The sequence below is a fragment of the Planococcus citri genome, chromosome 2 (assembly GCF_950023065.1).
Source record: "Planococcus citri chromosome 2, ihPlaCitr1.1, whole genome shotgun sequence".
Taxonomy (NCBI): Eukaryota; Metazoa; Arthropoda; class Insecta; order Hemiptera; family Pseudococcidae; genus Planococcus; species Planococcus citri.
The window spans coordinates 59,890,583-59,909,106 of record NC_088678.1 but is presented as its reverse complement, the minus strand read 5'-3'; the positions used below and the strand labels follow the sequence as shown (position 1 = coordinate 59,909,106).

At 38.0% G+C, this 18,524-nt stretch overlaps 2 protein-coding genes across 3 annotated transcripts; both read left to right on the top strand.

Moving 5' to 3' along the window:
- The first annotated feature begins 14 nt into the window (after positions 1-14).
- Positions 15-5,312, top strand: LOC135834119 (uncharacterized). Its single transcript, XM_065347957.1, has 2 exons — positions 15-876; positions 925-5,312. The coding sequence occupies exons 1-2, from the start codon at positions 15-17 to the stop codon at positions 5,310-5,312; spliced, it is 5,250 nt and encodes a 1,749-aa protein (XP_065204029.1).
- Positions 5,313-5,693: 381 nt separating this feature from the next.
- Positions 5,694-14,653, top strand: LOC135836870 (atlastin-like). 2 transcript variants are annotated; one of them, XM_065351935.1, is made up of 14 exons: positions 5,694-7,028; positions 8,387-8,573; positions 9,433-9,588; positions 9,705-9,860; positions 9,949-10,101; positions 10,182-10,317; positions 10,480-10,664; positions 10,761-10,982; positions 11,278-11,538; positions 12,021-12,284; positions 12,398-12,583; positions 12,925-13,020; positions 13,306-13,404; positions 14,354-14,653. In XM_065351935.1, the coding sequence occupies exons 2-14, from the start codon at positions 8,397-8,399 to the stop codon at positions 14,564-14,566; spliced, it is 2,304 nt and encodes a 767-aa protein (XP_065208007.1). In that variant the 5' UTR covers positions 5,694-7,028; positions 8,387-8,396; the 3' UTR covers positions 14,567-14,653. The 2 variants fall into 2 exon arrangements, with proteins under 2 accessions (XP_065208007.1, XP_065208006.1); XM_065351934.1 differs by lacking the exon at positions 5,694-7,028 and having other exon boundaries at positions 8,108-8,573.
- The last annotated feature ends 3,871 nt before the right edge of the window (positions 14,654-18,524 follow it).

Here is an 18,524-nt window from a genome sequence, read left to right as displayed (position 1 = left end):
TATTTTCCAACATCATGGCGAATAGACGCACCATCGAGCAGCTCCGTAAACTACGCGACAACGTTATTATCGTATTCGACAACACCCGTACCTGGGCAGACAATCCGCAAACGAGTAAATCTGCTCCCGAGCTCCGACGACGTATCCGACACCTGGAAGAACAATTTGGTTTGTTTGCTTCTTATAATAATGATATTCTTACCACCGAAGGTAACGACACAGAGTCAGATTGCGCAGTTACAGCTGTAACTGCCGAATCCAAGTACTTCGAAATTGTATCAAAGTTAGAAACGCTTCTCGAGCAGGCTACACCCGAACCGAGCAACGAAGGCTCCGAATACCGTAGTTGCTCCGCAGCCGATAATTCAGTTCGGTTACCCAAGTTGAATCTGCCCAAGTTCTCAAACAAGTCCGAGGATTGGGCCAGTTTCTTTCAACGGTTCCAGAGTGGCGTCCGTAGCCCTCGTTTGGACGACCTGCATCGTCACGAGCATCTGCTGTCCTGTCTAACTGGCGAGTCAGCTGATCTCGTTCAGAACATCCACGTTGAAGAGGGCAGTTATGCGGTCGTAATCGAGATCCTGAAACGTCGGTACGAGAATAAGCGCCTGAATCTTCGCCTTCACCTCCAGAAACTTTTCGAACTGGGTGAGGTGAAAGAAAACGATCCTGAATCGCTCCGTAAACTCGCCAATACTGCGTTAATCAGTATACGAGCCGTCGAAAACATGGGCTTCAAACGTGATGCCCTGTCTAACGAACTTATCGTCCAGCTCATCGTTACAAAACTCGATTCGCGCAGCCGTGAGCTCTGGGAGACGTCCCTCAACAACGAGCAAGCTGTCGATAATGCCGAATCGGACGTAGACTCGTACAGTGAGCTGATCAAGTTCCTAGAAAACCGTATTTGAGTCGTTTCCTCAGTATTTGTAACCGCGTCGAAGCAGAACGCCCCAGCCAATACTAGACAACATCCTCAACGCACGCGTGGCGCCGCCACTGCGTTAGTAACGCAATCCGCATCATCGAACCCGTCTTCAGCGCAATCTATGGTTGGCAGCGGTGATTCAGTCGTCAGAATGTGTCCGTGTTGTAACCAGGTTCATCCACTCTACCACTGCGACGCCTTCAAACGTCTACCGATTCAAGAACGCTACCAGCGCGTTCGCGACGCGAAGCTATGCGTTAATTGCTTCCGTGGCGGTCATTGGGCGAAGGTGTGTCGCTCGAGTAAATGCAAGCAGTGCGGCAAAGCGCATCACACGTTGTTACATCCGCTCGAGTCCAATAATGCGCATCAACCGCCTCCATCTTCGGCGGCGGCACCTACGCCACCTTCCGGTACTCCTAGCACTACAAATCAGACATCCGAACCTCCGAAACCAACTCAGTCAGTGTCCGCAAATGCGACATTTCTATCCGCAGTGACGCAGCGACAGCTCCGCGAAGTATTATTGAGTACCGCAGGTGTCCGCCTCACCTCTGCGACCCATCATATCAACGCAACTGCCTTGCTTGATGGCGCATCGCACGTTACGTTACTCACGAAAGATATCGCGCAGAAATTGAACTTGAAGCTCAATAAATCGTCGGTAGTGATCAGTGGCGTTGGTGGAGCGCTGTCTTCAGCCAACTCAACCACCACTATCCAGCTTACATCGCGCAACGGTGAATTCTCCGTTAATCTACATGCAATAGTGGTAGATTCGATCACCGATCCGTTACCATCAGTATCGTTTACACCTCCGCCAGAATGGGACTTTGCCCAACGCTACCATCTCGCTGATCCGCGATATCACGAGTCAAAGGTCATTGACCTACTCATTGGAGTTGATCATTTGTACCAAATCCTCCAACCGTCAATGATTACGCAGCTGAATCGACCAACGCTCATCTCGTCTCAGCTTGGATGGCTCCTCGCTGGTCCATATTCAACGTCATCAATCGAACCGAGTGTGCGCTGCCTTCATGCGAAGCTGACGCAACCAGAAGTGGACTCAATCACAGAGTTTTTAGGCCTCAACGAGCCACCGCGCGTTAAAGATACCGGGTCAGTTGACGAACTCGAATGTGAACGAATATTCGTTGAGACTCACAAGCGTGATCCAGTCTCAGGCCGTTTTATCGTCAAGCTGCCACGACGATCTGACAAGATTCTTGGTGAATCGCGCCAACTAGCTATCAACTGTCTGAAACGCACTTGCGTTTCAGCAGAGTACCGTGAATTCTTACGCGAATACGAAGCGCTTGGTCATTTGACGCGCTGCGCACCTCCAATACCAAACCAGATTACCTACTACATCCCACATCACGCTGTTTACCACAATGGGAAGATTCAAGTTGTATTCGATGCTTCAATGAAGACAACAAATGGCGTCTCGTTGAACGACACACTGTTAGTGGGCCCAACGTTGCAGGCGCCACTATTTATTATCTTTCTCCGCTTCCGAATGTTCTTATATGCATTCACCGCTGATATAATCAAAATGTACCGCCAGATGTGGGTACCAGACGAAGACCGCGACCTTCAGCGCATCGTTATCTACGAAAATGGCGAGATAATCGACTGCCAACTGAACACCATTACCTATGGAACGAGCTCCGCGCCGCATTCCGCGATTCGAACGATTTTTCAACTTGCTGATGATGGCGAGTCAGAATTTCCAGCGGCGGCGGCAGTTCTGCGTAAAAATACATACGTCGACGATACACTGAGTGGTGCCGACTCGTTAGAAGCTGTAAAAAAGCTCATCGACGAGTTAGTCGCTTTGTTACGTACTGCTGGCATGGAGCTAGGCAAATGGCGCTTCTCCGGTGAGCTGGCAGACCACGCACCTCTCTGTGACTCGTCAGTAGGCCGCACTCTTGGAGTCGAATGGGACTCAGCCGGTGACTTCTTCAGTTTTCCATCTCTGGCCAACGTCACAGTTCCAGAGAACACCGTAACGAAACGTATCGCACTCTCAAAAGTATCCAGCATCTTTGATCCGTTGGGATTTCTCGCACCTCTCGCAATCACCGGCAAGCTTCTCATCCAAGAGTTGTGGACAGATAATCTGGACTGGGACGAAAACGTCTCCGCCGATTTCCAGCAGCGTTTCAATCGTTTCCTTAACGATATCACCGCATCCGCCAGCCTACAGTTTCCTCGCTACGTAGGAAACGCCGAATCCGTTCATCTTGAGTTGCATGGGTTTTCAGACGCTAGTAAGGAAGCATATGCTGCCTGTATCTACGCTCGCATTCTCAAGGAGAATGCGCCACCAGTTGTGCGGCTGATTGCGTCAAAAACGCGCGTCGCTCCGCAACGCCAACCACGTACGATTCCCGAGTTGGAGCTCTGCGCTGCTGCACTCCTGACCGAACTTTTCGAACCAGTTATTACAACCCTAGGTTGTAACCGAGATCGCTGTTATGCCTACACCGATTCGACCATCGTGTTGGCGTACCTTGCCAAAGAACCAGGTCATTGGACCCAATTTGTCGCGAATCGAGTGAAGAATATCGTCCGCACATTTCCAGCTGAAAAATGGCGACATGTTGCAGGCGAAATCAATCCAGCCGACTTGGCCACACGCCAAAAATCGTTTAGCGAACTTGAATCTCGCTTTGATCTCTGGCTCCATGGTCCAGAGTTCCTTCACGAGTTGAAGATACCACCGAATCATCTCTCACGCGAATTTGGAGAAGAGATTTTCCAGGCAACGCTGGTATATGTTCATGTGAACACAGTACTGGACGAAATACCACCCCAATATGCAGATTTCGCCAGATACATCATCAACCAGTACTCGGACCTCAGTAAGGTCCTGAGTATCATCACCGCTTGGCTCCGCATCAAAGACTTCTTTCTCTCACAAGTCAGAAAAACGCCGTCTCCAAGCGGAAGTTTCTCTGCTGCTGAATATCGACGCGCCGAACTTGAATTGGCCCTGAAAGCTCAGCACGAGACCTACCCGAAGGAATTCGACAAGCTGATCGCCAAGCGACCGCTTCCAAGTCGCAGTCGACTCACGTCACTGTCTCCCTTTCTCGAGAAGGGACTTATACGTGTCGGTGGCCGCATCGAATGTGCGGACCTACCATACTATCAACGTCATCCAGTAATTATTCCGGCAAACCATCGATTCACGCATTTGCTGATTCGAGATTGCCATCGCCGATTCGCACACGCTGGACCTCAGTTCATCACCGCTTATCTACGCCGCAGATACTGGCTCATCGGTAACCTGAACTCTCAAATTCAGCAGGTTATACGTACCTGCGCCAAATGCGCACGATTTCGCCGAAACGCGCACCATAATCCGCCGATGGCCGACCTTCCAGCTGACAGAGTTCGCCCATCACCACCATTCTCCATCGTTGGTGTCGACTACGCCGGCCCCTTCAATCGCAAACCAGAGATTCGCTCACGGAGTACCACCAGACTAAAGTCATATGTCGCCGTGTTCGTATGCTTCAGTACGCGAGCCGTTCACCTCGAGGTGGTCCTGGACCTCACGACAGCGGCGTTCCTCGCCGCATTGAAACGTTTTGCAGCACGCCGTGGCTGTCCTTTAACGATCTACTCAGATAACGGCACCAATTTCACCGGCGCTGCCAACGAATTGAATGAGAAGTTCAATGAACTTGCTCAATCCACCGAAATCCAGAAGTTCGCATCACCAGCTCCGATCGAATGGCGCTTCAACCCCCCTGCTGCGCCGCACATGGGTGGATTATGGGAAGCTGCCGTACGTATTATGAAGAATCACCTGTACAAAACGATCGGTGATACAGAGCTCACCACAGACGAATTTTGTACTCTTCTGTGCCACATCGAATCGATCATGAATTCGCGCCCGATTGTACCGCTGCGCGATCCAGCTTCCAGTTTCGATGCCCTGACACCTGGGCATTTTCTAATCGGACGTCCGCTTGTAGCTGTCTCAGATGACACATCCAACAGCGACGTCTCCCACTACCGAACGCGCTGGGACCTTGTAACCCAACTGCGCAACGCTATTTGGCGACGTTGGAAGCCAGAAGTCCTAACCTCCCTGCAGAAACGGGTCAAATGGACTGCTTCAACTCCTCAGTTCGAGATTAACGACATTGTAATCCTCAGCAAAGAGGAGACCGCACCTTTGCAGTGGCCATTAGGCCGAATCATTCGTACGTATCCAGATAGTCAAGGTACAGTGCGCTCCGTCGACGTCATTTGCCGTAACGGCACTGTTTTGAAGCGCCCTGTCCATAATCTGATACCGCTCATCGACGTAGATGAAGTTTCGACGCCGGATGGTACCAGCGCCGACGGCGGCGGGATGTAAACGAGTATTTTGCATCAAGTAAAAATAAGCAAAAGTTGCGTCGCGTTTTCGATCGCGTAATTACGGCGTATTTACGCCTCTGTTTGTGTACGTTTTCGGATATACGCGGCTATCGTTTGTTTAGACGTTTGTTGTTATTTTCCTCAACGAATTCATAGCTTTTGAAATTATTATCCGTTTTTCTCTCGTTATGAAAACATTCTCCGTTATTATTACGCGAAATTTAGTTGAATAAATGTCAGAAATGTACGTTGCTTTTATTCATCCTACAACTTGGTTAGAGTACCTTTCGAACGGATAGATTTCGAAGAATGAGAGGGGGTGAATAGAAGTAAACAAAATTGCTTGTACGTACTTATCCCCATTTTGTTTGAGAAAAAAATGTAGGTATTCTATGAAAAATTTTAAAAATAGTCTAGATAAAAACAGTTGTTTTTAAATTTTTCTATTAGTGTTTTTTTTTGTATTTTTTTGTAAACGTGATTTTTATTTCATAATAATGCAAAGCACTAAAAGCGCGATAACTTCCTTCATACGTTTTCTATTTTTCAAAAATTTGTCAAAAAATCCAAAAATGAACTTTGGTATTAAAAATGTTGCATCGCTTTCCATCTAGCTTGGTTTCGTTTAAATAGGAGAGTATTCATTTGAAAAGTTCCTTTGTTGGGCCCTAGTCTCAAATTCTCGATGAGCTGGAAAAATTCATTTGAATTGCATTGTTACCTTAAAACTCAAGAAATTTGGGGAAAACAATTTTTTGTAGTCCAATCACTCCTATTAATCAAAATTGAGGACGACAGCAGCCCATCTTGTAAATTTTGGAAGCTCGACTGCTTGATCCTAGTTTCAAAAAGAAGTGGATGAATTAGATGATGATCACTCTAATAGGATAAATAATTAGGTAGGTAGGTAGTAGGCCCAATGACCCATCTTAAGATTTTGAGCTTCATTTTCACACAGAATTATTTATTACGTTCTCGAGAGTCGATACCATCTAACCGATTGTGGAATAAATCATATTATGCTTCCTACATTAAATTCAAGTTCCTGTTGAAGTACCTTATCAGTTATAAAGATTTGTTTCCTTATCGCGGTTGCAGTTGTATGATGTTAGCGCCCTGATTTTGTTAATCCATCTAAGTATTTTCTTATCCAGTCGGTAGACATAGGGGTCTTTCCTATCGGTCTTCACTATAGTCGATGTGCTGAGTAAATGGTTTTTTTTTTTTTTTTTTACCACCATGCCGTGTTCGTGTTTCTTTGAAAAGATAACACAAATGTTAAAAAATCGATTTCTATTGTGCTACAAAGTTGAATTAACGATAAATAAGTAATATCAATATACAATACGTGAAGAAAAATTTGATATTTTGTTTTTGATTTAGAAAACACAGCAACTTAAAAAGAGCTTACCTAGCCTGATATAACATAAGCAGCGACAGAAGTTATTATGCAATTACGCAGTATCATTTTTTGAAAAGAATATGCATCATTTTCACGTCAGCATATTATTATATGTACTTAATAGAAATTTGGAGCATTTCTCATGATGAAATCTAATGCTTAGTTGTATAACTCCAGTTCGTCAGTTCATTTCACTCGTATTTCTTTGCGTGAGTTTATTTTATGTGATCTTAATGTGGTTTGATATGTAATTGAAAACATTGTGCCTACCTAACCTTTTATTTACCTATCTACCTACCTTTATTTCTACACGTAAGTACATTATACGTAAGTAATTCAGATGTATTCAGTATTCATTCTTTGATGGTGTTGAAATTATTTTGTGCAAGTAGAAGTATTACCTACCTAAATCTGTTTTTATTTACTGAGGTATTTAAGTATCTATTTAATGTGCAAAAAATTGAATCTTTCTGTATTCATCGTTGAGGAAATAAACCCGATTTAAATGGAGAGTCGATTAAAATCTTATCAAAATTTGTAAAAATTAAAGGTACCTACCGAACTTATATATTGAAGAGCTCAATTCCAAAATGTGCTTTGTCCAATTTTTTCAAAAATGCGTTTTCAGTGAATTCCGTTATATGGGACTGTTACGCAGTTAGGTAGGACGTCAGATAGCCGAAAATTCGTTTTTAAACGCGCTATCCAGTACATTGAATGCAGAATTTTATGTAAAATTCGTTTTATTCAACACTATTGAACCAACCTACCACTCCAAAATGTGCCAAGTCCAACTGGGTGCAGTAGTCTGTTACCTAACAAAACATTGTACCAGTCCACAACGTGCTAAATACCACATTTCATCGTGATAATTTTGGAAAATAATCTGTATGCAGTGCCAAAACGTGCTTAGTCCCATTTTTGACGACTTCGTACACAGATTGAACAAATAGGTGTAATTTTGAAAAAAAAAAATTGCAGGGAAAATATTCGAAATACTTTACACTACACTGTCTGATATTGAAAATTGACATTAAAACATCTTTGTGTGTTCACGAATTTTGTTTTTGATTTGCCAAAAACAAAAATCTGGGACAAAGCACATTTTGGAATTGAGCTCTTCATATGTATTTGTTTACAAGAATTTTTTGGCTTCTTTTTAGATAGGTAGGTAAGTTTTGAAAATGACAATTGCCCAGTTTTTAAAAATATCGTTCAATAGTGTTTTAAAAAGTCTCTTGTTGGTATTACAACTGTCTATTTTTTTAATTAACATTATTATTTCAAAACCAAAATTCTATTTTTGAAAGTGAATAGTTTTCAGTTTTTTTTTTCATTATTTCAAAACCAAAATTCTATTTTTAAAAATAAATATTTTTCAATTTTTTTTCAACTGTTTGAAGTGTTGTATAATGAATTAATGATTCTCACTACCTAATTCATATAGTTCGTATGTACAGTTATTGATTTCGAATACCCATGGTATTAGCAATTAGGCTACTTCTTAATTTAACTCCTCAGTGCCATCCCCTGCAGCTCCTCATTTACAAAAAAGATGGTTGAATGATGGAGTAAAAAAGTATTCATTCAAATAATAACATTTTTTGATACCTAAACCTAAGTACTTGGGTAAATTATGATTCATTTTAAATTTTTTTCTCGTTTTGTAGATTTCTTGAAATGGATACACCAGCTCATCCCATATCAATATTCGATGAAGATGCGGTTTCCGAAAAACTGAGACAGATTCCGGAAGAGATAAAAAATCGTAATGTTGTAATTATTTCAATAGCAGGTGCCTTCCGTTTGGGCAAATCATTCATCTTGAATTTTCTCATTCGATACATGAAATATTTGGTAAGTAGGTACCTATTAATTTTGATTTGTTTTCTTACTTTATGAAATTGAATTAGTTGATGATATTTGTGAAATCATATCACAAATTGAAAAATCACTTTTCAAATCAATGAAAGAGTAGAAAAAAATCAAGGGACAAAATTTCTGACCTTGGGAGTGGCAAATTAAAGAGACTATAAATAAATTTTAAATTTAAAAAAAAAATGAAAAAAATAAGTAATTGGCGAAATGAAAGGTACATAAGTTTAAAAATGAACAATAATTAATTCTGTTATGATTAATCTTTTTTCAACTATAAAATTTTAAAAGTATTTTGGAATTTTAAAATTGTCAATTTAGTGGAAATTTTCGTGAATTTACCAACTTTCAAGCTCTTAAATCTTTTTGAGTTTCAGAGTTAGAAAAAATTGATCGTAACAAAATTTGTTAATTTTAAAACGTTTTATTTGTTCATTTCAGCAATTATTTTTTTCATTGTTGCTTTTTGAAATGAAAATTTATTTATAGCCCCTTCAATTCGCAAGTACAGCAAAAAGTCATAATAATATCGTGTTTGGTTGTCGATGTTCTACCCACTCTCAGATCTCAAGGTTAATAATATGAAATTTGACCGTTGGTTTCGAAGAACGCAATTCGCCCCTTCAAATGTAAAGATAAGCAACACCTTCATCTTTCTTTTTCTAGTGGCAAAATACCAAATTGTATCTAAATTTTAAGTTTCGCTGACCTCTCGCTGGACACCCTGTGTAGGTTAGGAACTCTGCGGCTTCATGAAAATTACTTGCTGTGGATCCTGCGAAGTTTTCAATAATAAGAACAAATTAACTAACCAATATCTATTAACTTATTCAATCTACAGTGCACTCCTGAAGATGAAAAACCGAGTAGTACTTGGTTGGGAGATGACGAAAGTCCGTTGAAAGGGTTCTCGTGGAGACCTGGATCAGAAAGGGATACGATTGGAATTTTAATGTGGAGTGAAATATTCCCAATGACGTTACCAAATGGAGAGGAAGTGAGTTTTTAAGCCTACCTATAAGTAAAGCTACTCGTAATAATATGTGTATGTATTGAAGTATGCATCAGGTTCTCAGGAATCAGATTTTAATGAATTTTTGCAATATTTTTCAGGTGGCAGTAATTTTTCTAGATACGCAAGGAACGTTTGATAACGATACTACGGTTAATGAATGCGCAAAAATATTCGCTTTGAGTACAATGTTGTGCTCAGTGCAAGTGTATAACCTGTCTAAAAAAATCAAAGAAGATGACCTACAATATTTACAGGTAAATTTCTTTGCAATTAGGTACCTCTACCTACCCATTATAATTTGTATCTTAATTCCATGTTTTATAACATTGCCTGTACCTATAGCTATTTGCCGAATATGGACGTTTAGCAGCAGAAAGCACCGCCAATAAAACGCTTCAGAATAAGCTACAATTTCTCGTAAGAGATTGGAGCCACCCATATGACTTCGAGTATGGATCGGCGGGGGGCCAAAAATACGTCGATAAAATATTAAAAGTTCGTAATTCAAGTTGTAATTTTATCGTACAAAATTTTGTGACTTATTGATGAATTGATAAATTTTTATTTAATTGTAGACCTCGGGCAAACCACCGGGACTAGTATCGTTGAGAAACAATATTAAATCTTCATTCGACGACATTAAATGTTTCCTCATGCCTTATCCTGGAGTTCAGGTTGACACGAATCCTGCATTTAATGGAAAGTTATCAGGTAAAATCACATTTAAGGTGGACAATGCTTAAGCTGTGCCTACTATGCATCTTCGAATCAATTTTCTTGTTAACTTTTTTTTACTACCTAATATTATTATTACCTAACTAAGTATTTTATTGTCATCATTTTTCAAATTTTTTAATACATACCTACTTACAGACATGGAAACCAACTTCAAAGACAGCTTAGAAGATTTTGTTACGGAACTTTTATCGCCACAAAATATGATTTTGAAAGAAATCAATTCCGTAAAAATCAACGTTAACCAATGGTTTATGTTCTTAAAACGGTACATCAATGAGTTCAGCCATGATTCTCTGCCTGAACCCAAATCATTATTCGAAGTAAGAATAATTACACCTGAATAAATGTATCTGTTGAGGAAAAAAGTAGATAGGTGCCTACTTATTCCTAATATTGCACATGTTTATTCATCTCAGGCAACTGCAGACGCAAATAACCTGGAAGCGGTGACTGCCAGTGTAGAAATGTATTACAATTCGATGAAACAAGCTTTCGAATGTTCTGAACCGTTTTTAACCTCTGAAGAATTTGATAATCATCACAGAAAATTCAAAGCGTTGGCAATTGAGCAGTTTAGAGAAAAACGCAAAATGGGAACTGAGGAATTCTGCGAATCGCATAGACGCAAATTGGAAGAAGTAAGAATATAAAGCACTTATTTTTTAAATTCAAAATGTACTACTTAAGCAAGAAATTCTGGTGAGATAAGAACTGAAAATTTATTAAGTTATAATGTAATCAACTAGGTACCTACGTAGGATACCTATACTTGAACAATTTCTTTAACAATAGTAGTAGGTAGTTAGATCAGAAACTAAGTATCTCTTATATAATCACGAAAGTTTCAGTACCTACTGCCTACATTTTTGGCTTTTGAAGCTTTTTTAAAACTTACAGTAGTTTATAAATGAGTAATTGTCTGTTTTCTTGCAGAACATTCGTTCAAGATCCGAGCAATTAAAACTTTCAAATCAATATAAAAAAGAAACATGCATGCTCAACAATGCAGTAAAAGGGAAGGAGATTTACAACGAGCTGACGTCGCTGTTAGAAAACACCAAACCGTATTTAAGCGGTCGCCAGTTCAAAAACGAACATGAAAGATTTGAGAAAAAAGCCTTGGACTTTTTCGATGCTCAATGTGAAAACAACGTGGATGAATTAAGCAAAAGACACCGAATGAAATTGCAAGAGGTAGGCACCTAAGAAGTGAGAGCCTTCTTAGCAATAAGTAATTATAAACATATAAGTAAATGAATCAATAGGTAAATACTAAATAAGGTTTAAAAATCAAAACAGATTTCTTTAAATAATCGACTGAAAACCATTAGGCATTAGAAAGGGAAAAAAATACAGCATATGAATCATAAAATCAAATTATAGGTGCCTAAATAACTTTCCACCTCAATTTGGTGAAATTTTGAATTTTTATGAAAAATGATCTTCTGAATTATTTTGTAACTTGAGTAAAAAAAAATAAAATGAAAATAGGTAAAATAGGTAAAAGTCGAAAAATGAAATTTAAATGCTGATATTTTCAAGTATAATATTTTCGGATGCTGTTAAGATTTTTCTTCGTCAGGGGCAGTTCTACTTCCTAGTTTATTTGTTTTATTTGCACTCAAAGTAAGTTGGGTTGTTCAGTATCAGTTTTGTTTTCAATGTTTTCATTTCAGCAAATTGACACTGAAAGGTTTCGATTAATGACTTTGAATAAACATAAAGCTAAAGCCCATAACTATTCGGCAATGGTAGCAGCCAACAAAACCTACTACAAGGAGATGCTCGACGTTATAGAGAGTTCCGAATCATATCGCACCTTCGAGCAATTGAAGGAGGAGCATATAAAACATAAGGCCGCTGCCTTGCAAGAATTCAGTGATAAATGTGTTGATGATGAAGATGAGTTGTCTAAAAAATACAAGAAAGATTTGCAGAAGGTAAGGTTTGTCGTAATCGTACTCCAGATTGCGGGTATGGTATACCTATCTTCTTGGTAGGTACCTACATTTATTTCAAAAAATGATCACATCACCTAATAATTCACTTACAGGAGATGGACGATGCTTTTAATGATTTCAAAACATTGAATAAGAATAAAAAGATATCGAATATCGCTGCTCGTAACATCGAATCAAAATGTGAGAATACCGAAGTCACTCCATATGAAATGGAAAAAACGCATTTGAAATGCACTTCGCCAGCTAAATATGAGCCTCATGAAACTCAATTAAATCAGGTTAGTAACAGAATCGATGCTGTGATGAAAAAACGTGTTCAAAACAATGTGATAAAAAAAGAAATTAACAATTTTTGAAAAAAGTTGTTCGGCAAACGAAGATTTTACCCATCTAATTATTAAACAAAAACAAAAAATTAAAAAAATTATGGAGTACATTACCTAATATAAAAAATACACTCGACTGTAATAAATTAGGTATTCATTTTTAATTTTCTGATTACCTAATAAATACATACATGTAGGTACGGAGTAAGACTCGAGTTGCACATTTATTTATTTATTAATTGATTTATTTATTATTATTAAATACTTATTACTTAACCTGAGTTTGTTTTTAGAACAACAACATGGATAGTAATTGGTTGAAAATTTGCAATCGCACACTTTCATATAGAATAGATGTTAGGAGACGTTTCCAGGACTTCAGTATTTCCGTAAGTACCTATACCTATATGTTTTCTGTCTTAAATGACGTGATCGTAAGAAGCCTCGTAACAGTAAAAAAAAAGTTGTTTAACAAGAGCAGAGTGCCTATTCTAATAATCATTTAAAAAAAAAAAAAAAACAATAAAAAATAATCGAGTACCTACATTAAGAAATAGGCCTATACTTGACCGTAATTATTAATTTTTCATTTTCTGATTAAGGTACGAGTACAAGTAAGACTCGAGTTACATCTATTAATTATACTTAATTACTTAACCTGAGTTTGTTTTTAGGACAGTGAAATGGATTGCAATCAGTTGAAAACTTACAATCGCCCACTTCAAAATGGAATGGACGTTAGGAGATGTTTCCGTAATGATTTCGGTGTATTGGTATGTTTGTCTTAAATTACAATTGCTTATACTTACTTATGTACCTACCTATTATGTAGAAAGCTCCGTAACAATTTTTTTTTAAATTTGTTTAACAAGAAAAGATTTTACCTAACCTATCTAATCATTAAACAGAAACATAAAGCAAATAATTGAATTAATTACTTAATAAAAAAAAAGCACGTGACCATAATTATTGATTTTTCATTTTCTGATTAATAAATTATAAATACGAGTAGGTAGTCGAGTAAGACTAGAGTTACACTGCCAAATCGGCGGATTTTTGCACGAGGGGTCTTCAATTTTAACATTTTCCGTCAATTCGTTGACAAATTGGGGGGAGGGGGATTTTTTCACATATTCGCCTACAAATTGGTAAAATATTCCAAAAATGCAAAAATTTTCATTGTTTAGGCTTCTAGCAACAACTGTAAAACTTGTAATTTTTTTTTCTCGAAAATGAAAAAAAAATGCCCCTCCAATCTTTTGATATGTTATTCTACATAAAAAGGACTAAAACTGAGAATTTTTTCAGCATTTTTACTGGGGGACATCGTGGTTATATTTAAATTATAAGTTTTTAAATCGATTTTTTTGGGTCTTTGAAAGTGGCAACACTGATTTTGACATCATTCGTCGATTACCCTCTCAAAGTACTACAATTTGAAAAAAAGTTGAAAATTCTATACCACCTACAACCGGAGCAATTTGCAACTGAAATTTTCCATTTTCGGCCATTTTGGAGAATTTTGAAGCGCCACAGCTCCGTCAAAAAAAAACGAAAAAATGTCCGGTTTGCGTCATTCGTCATCGTTTGATGACCTCTACAAATGATCTGATTTTGAAAAAAATTGAAGACCCCTCGTGCAAAAATCCGCCGATTTGGCATGGAATGACCCACTTACTAGTTACACTCGTACTTAATTACTTAACCGGAGTTTGTTTTTAGGACAACGAAATGGATCGTAATTCGTTCCAAATTCGCGATCGCCCTTTTCAAAATGGAATGGATGTTAGGAGACGTGTCCGTGACTTCGGCGTTTCCGTATGTGCTGTCTTAAGTGAAACGTTTGTAGGAAGCCCCGTAGGCCCCTTATTCAATGCTATGCGCGATGGCTTTTTGGCCAACACTTCAGCGTTTGATCGATGCATTGATGAATAGATATTTTCACTTGTCTTTAACAATTATTACTTATTAGTTATTGGTATTGTTATTTAGGAAGGAAGTGAATAAAAGTACTTTCTCGCACTAGTTCGTTTTTTTTTGAGAAAAATATGTTAGGTTGGTATTATTTTATGAAAAAATTTGAAAATGGTCACCGTAAAAACACCCCCCCCCCAGTTTTAGAAAATTTGCGAAAATGTCTGAGAATGAAGTTTTGCATTTTTGAAATTTTGATTAGGTAAATAAATACTGGTGTTTTGAGACATGCTGTTTCGATGATTCGATCTAGCTGATTTCATTTTAAGTGGAGAGTGTCAGTTTAGAAGGTTGCCTACTTTATTGGGCCCAACTCTGAAATTCTCGATGAGCTGGAAAATATACTTTTAATTTGTATTGCGACCGCTTTTAAGGAATTTGCGAGAAAGAAGATGTATAATTAACTACATAGAAGAATTCCACTGCTCCTAAAAGTGAAAAAAGAGCGCACCTCGAAAATTTTGGAAATTTTGATTCGATTTCTGAAATGAAGTTGATGATGGTCAATCTTGAATTATACATAGGTATAAGTACATCTACATATTATAGGTACTGAATTTTTAGCTTATCGCGAATGGGATTACTTATTGTATTTTGTCAATCTGTTTATTTTCTTTTATCATCGACAAACTCCTATCAGTCTTCAGTATCGAAGGCATGCTGCGTGAACGTTTTTTATTTCTTTGAAAAGGTCACGCAAGAGTCAACAAATATGCTTTCATTATGTATCCTAATAAAGAATCGAATTAACGCGGTGAGTAAGTAAATAATTATCAATCATGGTTGAAGAATAAAATCAGATAGATTTTGATTTTGAAAACTGCAAGCAATTTTAAAAGAGCATATCTTACAGACTTGATAAGCAGTGATGATTAGATACATAGTATGTATAAGAAGTTCGCATTTCGCATGAATCAAATATCTGGAGAGAATGTGCGCCGTTTTCAATTTTCATGATTATAAGTAATCGCAGTCGTCAGCAAATTTAACCGAGTGACGTTTGGAGCCATTTTTCTTTATCAAATCTCATTTTCATTTCACTTAAATTTCTAGCTTAGTCAATTCAGTTCAGTTCACGGTTCACTTCAAGTGTGCTTTGCGTATGTGTGACTTTGTGCTCGCAGATCGTGTGTTATATGTAAGTAAGATACTTGATAATACTACCTACATTTATCTGCCTTAATTTTCACGTAAGTATGTAATTCAACATTCAACGTTGTATTCATGATTTGCAGACATTTTATGAATTAATGGATTTTTGGTGTTAAGAATATGTACATTTTTGTGGAAGTAGGTACATATAACATCTTTTTGTTTTTATTCAGTGAAAAATAAATTAATGTTCCTATTCACCTTTCGTGGAAATGAAACTGATTTAAATAGAGAGCCGATCAATAAATCTTATCAAAATTTTTAAAAAATTAAGTCATAGGCTACCGAAGTTAGAGAAATTGAACTCTTGTTCAATAATAATTCAGATACAAAGTACAGGGTGTTCCAGAATAACCTTTCACATTTTGGTGAGCACTGATCTGCGTTCAAATGGTGTTAGGGGAATGGTAAAAGCGGTTCCAGGTAGCCAACACATGCCGAATTATGTTTCAGTATTAATTTTTTACCATGGAGAAGTGGACGGCTGTGCAGCGCGCTTTTATTGTAAAGGCCTTTTTCAGTGCAATTCGTGCCTTCCGCAAACATTTTAAACTTACCGGTAAAAGTGAAGTGCCATCGAGGCCAACAGTGAAATTATGGGTAAAAAACTTCGAGAAAACCGCTCATGCTTGTAAAAATAAGCCTACAGGTCGGAAAAGATCAGTAAGAACGCCAGAAACAACGGACCGAGTAAGGCATTCAGTACAGACTACCCCTACCACTTCAATACGTAAACGAGCGTTAAATTTAAAAATCAAACCAACTTCTCTGCAACGAATTTTATCTGAAGACCTCAGTTTCCATCCATATAAGATTTTAATCATTCAAAAGTTACAAAAAACTGATTTTGTGAGAAGAAAATCATTTGCCGAGGATATGCTTACAAGAATTGATACTGGTGAGATTCCATTGAACTCGTTACTCTTTACTGATGAAGCTCATTTTTATCTAAACGGTGATGTGAATAAACAAAATATGCGCTACTGGTCGACAGAGAATCCGATGATAATACACGAGAAACCTCTACACTCCGCTAAGTTGACTGTTTGGATGGGCGTGGCTAAATTCGGTATAGTGGGACCGTATGTGTTTGATGAAACGGTGAACGGTGAGAGGTATCGCAAAATGTTAAACGAGTTTCTCATTCCTGAATTGAAACGCAGACACAAGTATAGAGTTACTTGGTTCCAACAGGATGGCGCTACCTGTCATTCCGCAACGGACACGATTTCTTTATTGCGTGAGCATTTTGGTCATCGAATAATTTCGCTGAACACAGAAATTTCATGGCCACCTCGATCCCCTGATTTTTCAGCATGTGATTTTTTTTTATGGGGTTACCTCAAGTCAAAAGTATATCAAGATGATCCTAGGACTCTGAAACAGCTCCTAGATAATATTATTCGTGAATCAAGACTGATTAGAAGAGAAATGCTCAACAAAGTGTTCAATAATTTTAAAAAACGTTTGGTCGATTGTGTCAAAAATGATGGAAAACATCTTGGTGGAATAATTTTTAAAACTTAATTTATAATGAAAACTCAAATATATGGTCTAAAAACGGCACATTTCTACTTCATTTTGGTTATAAAAAAATTTCCGTAACCATTTTTCTCTCAGAGCTACTAATAAAACAAAAGTGAAAGGTTATTCTGGAACACCCTGTAGGTACATGCAGGCCTTTTTTTGTATTTCTATTCTGAGGGGGACGCTAAATTGAAGTTGCAAGCCCCTAATTTTCATCCCCCCCCGTCACTGTACATAATTTGAATTTTTGAGAGAAAAAAATCGAAGTTTCAAACTTTAAATTTTTACAAAATTTAATCAAATGGAGATGGAAAGCTGGTTAACACCTTCTGAAGACGACTTCAGGTAGGTTCAAGTCATTTTGGAGCCTCCAGCAACTTTTTGAAAATTACTGGAGCCTCTAGTAGATTTTTTTTAAACTCGAAATTTCCACAAAATTTCATCAAAATGGAGTTGGAAAGCTGAAAATTATTCTGCAAATTAATTTCAATACGCTACGAAGTCAACTGCCGCGGGATTTCAAGTCATTTTGGAGCCTCCGGCGACTTTTTGAAAGGTCGTATGGCGTTTTTTGAAAAATTGAAATTTCTGAAAAGTAGCTGGAAGTGTTCAAAACCATTTGAAACCACCATGTAGTCGACTTCATATCGCATTGAAATTAGTCTGCGAAATAAATTTCAGCTTTCCATCTTCATTGATGAAATTTTGTAAAAATTTAAAGTTTAAAAAATCTGCTGGAGACTCCAGTAATTTTCAAAAAGTCGCTGGAGGCTCCACAATGACTTGAACCCACCTGAAGTTGTCTTCAGAGAGTGTTAAAATTGGAGTGTAGAGTAAATTTCAGCTTTCCATTTTGATGAAACTTTGTAAAAATTTAAAGTTTAAAAAATCTGCTGGAGGCTCAAGAATTTTCAAAAAATCACTGGAGGCTCCAAAACGACTTGAAATTTACCTGCAATACTTCGTAGCGCATTGAAATTAGTTTTCAAAATAAATTTCAGCTTTCCAACTCCATTTTAATGAAATTTTGTGGAAATTTCAAGTTTCAAAAATTTTCTAGAGGCTCCAAAACTGCTCAAAACAGTTTGAAATTGTTTCCAATCGATTTGGCATGTCGAAAATAGGGTACATATATCCCAAATTTCAGCTTTTTTGGTCAATTAGGTAAAATTTTGATTTTTCCCCTCATTTTTGGCCTGAATTTGATTTTCAAAAATTCACCAAGAATCGAAAAATGCAC

Excerpts from the sequence above, each read along its gene's own strand:
- LOC135834119 (XM_065347957.1), top strand. The coding sequence starts at position 15 with ATGGCGAATAGACGCACCATCGAGCAGCTCCGTAAACTACGCGACAAC. Across the intron at positions 877-924 it reads ATCGGACGTAGACTCGTACA|TATTTGTAACCGCGTCGAAG; the intron begins GTGAGCTGATCA and ends TCGTTTCCTCAG.
- LOC135836870 (XM_065351935.1), top strand. The coding sequence starts at position 8,397 with ATGGATACACCAGCTCATCCCATATCAATATTCGATGAAGATGCGGTT. Across the intron at positions 9,589-9,704 it reads CGTTACCAAATGGAGAGGAA|GTGGCAGTAATTTTTCTAGA; the intron begins GTGAGTTTTTAA and ends AATATTTTTCAG. Across the intron at positions 10,665-10,760 it reads AACCCAAATCATTATTCGAA|GCAACTGCAGACGCAAATAA; the intron begins GTAAGAATAATT and ends TATTCATCTCAG.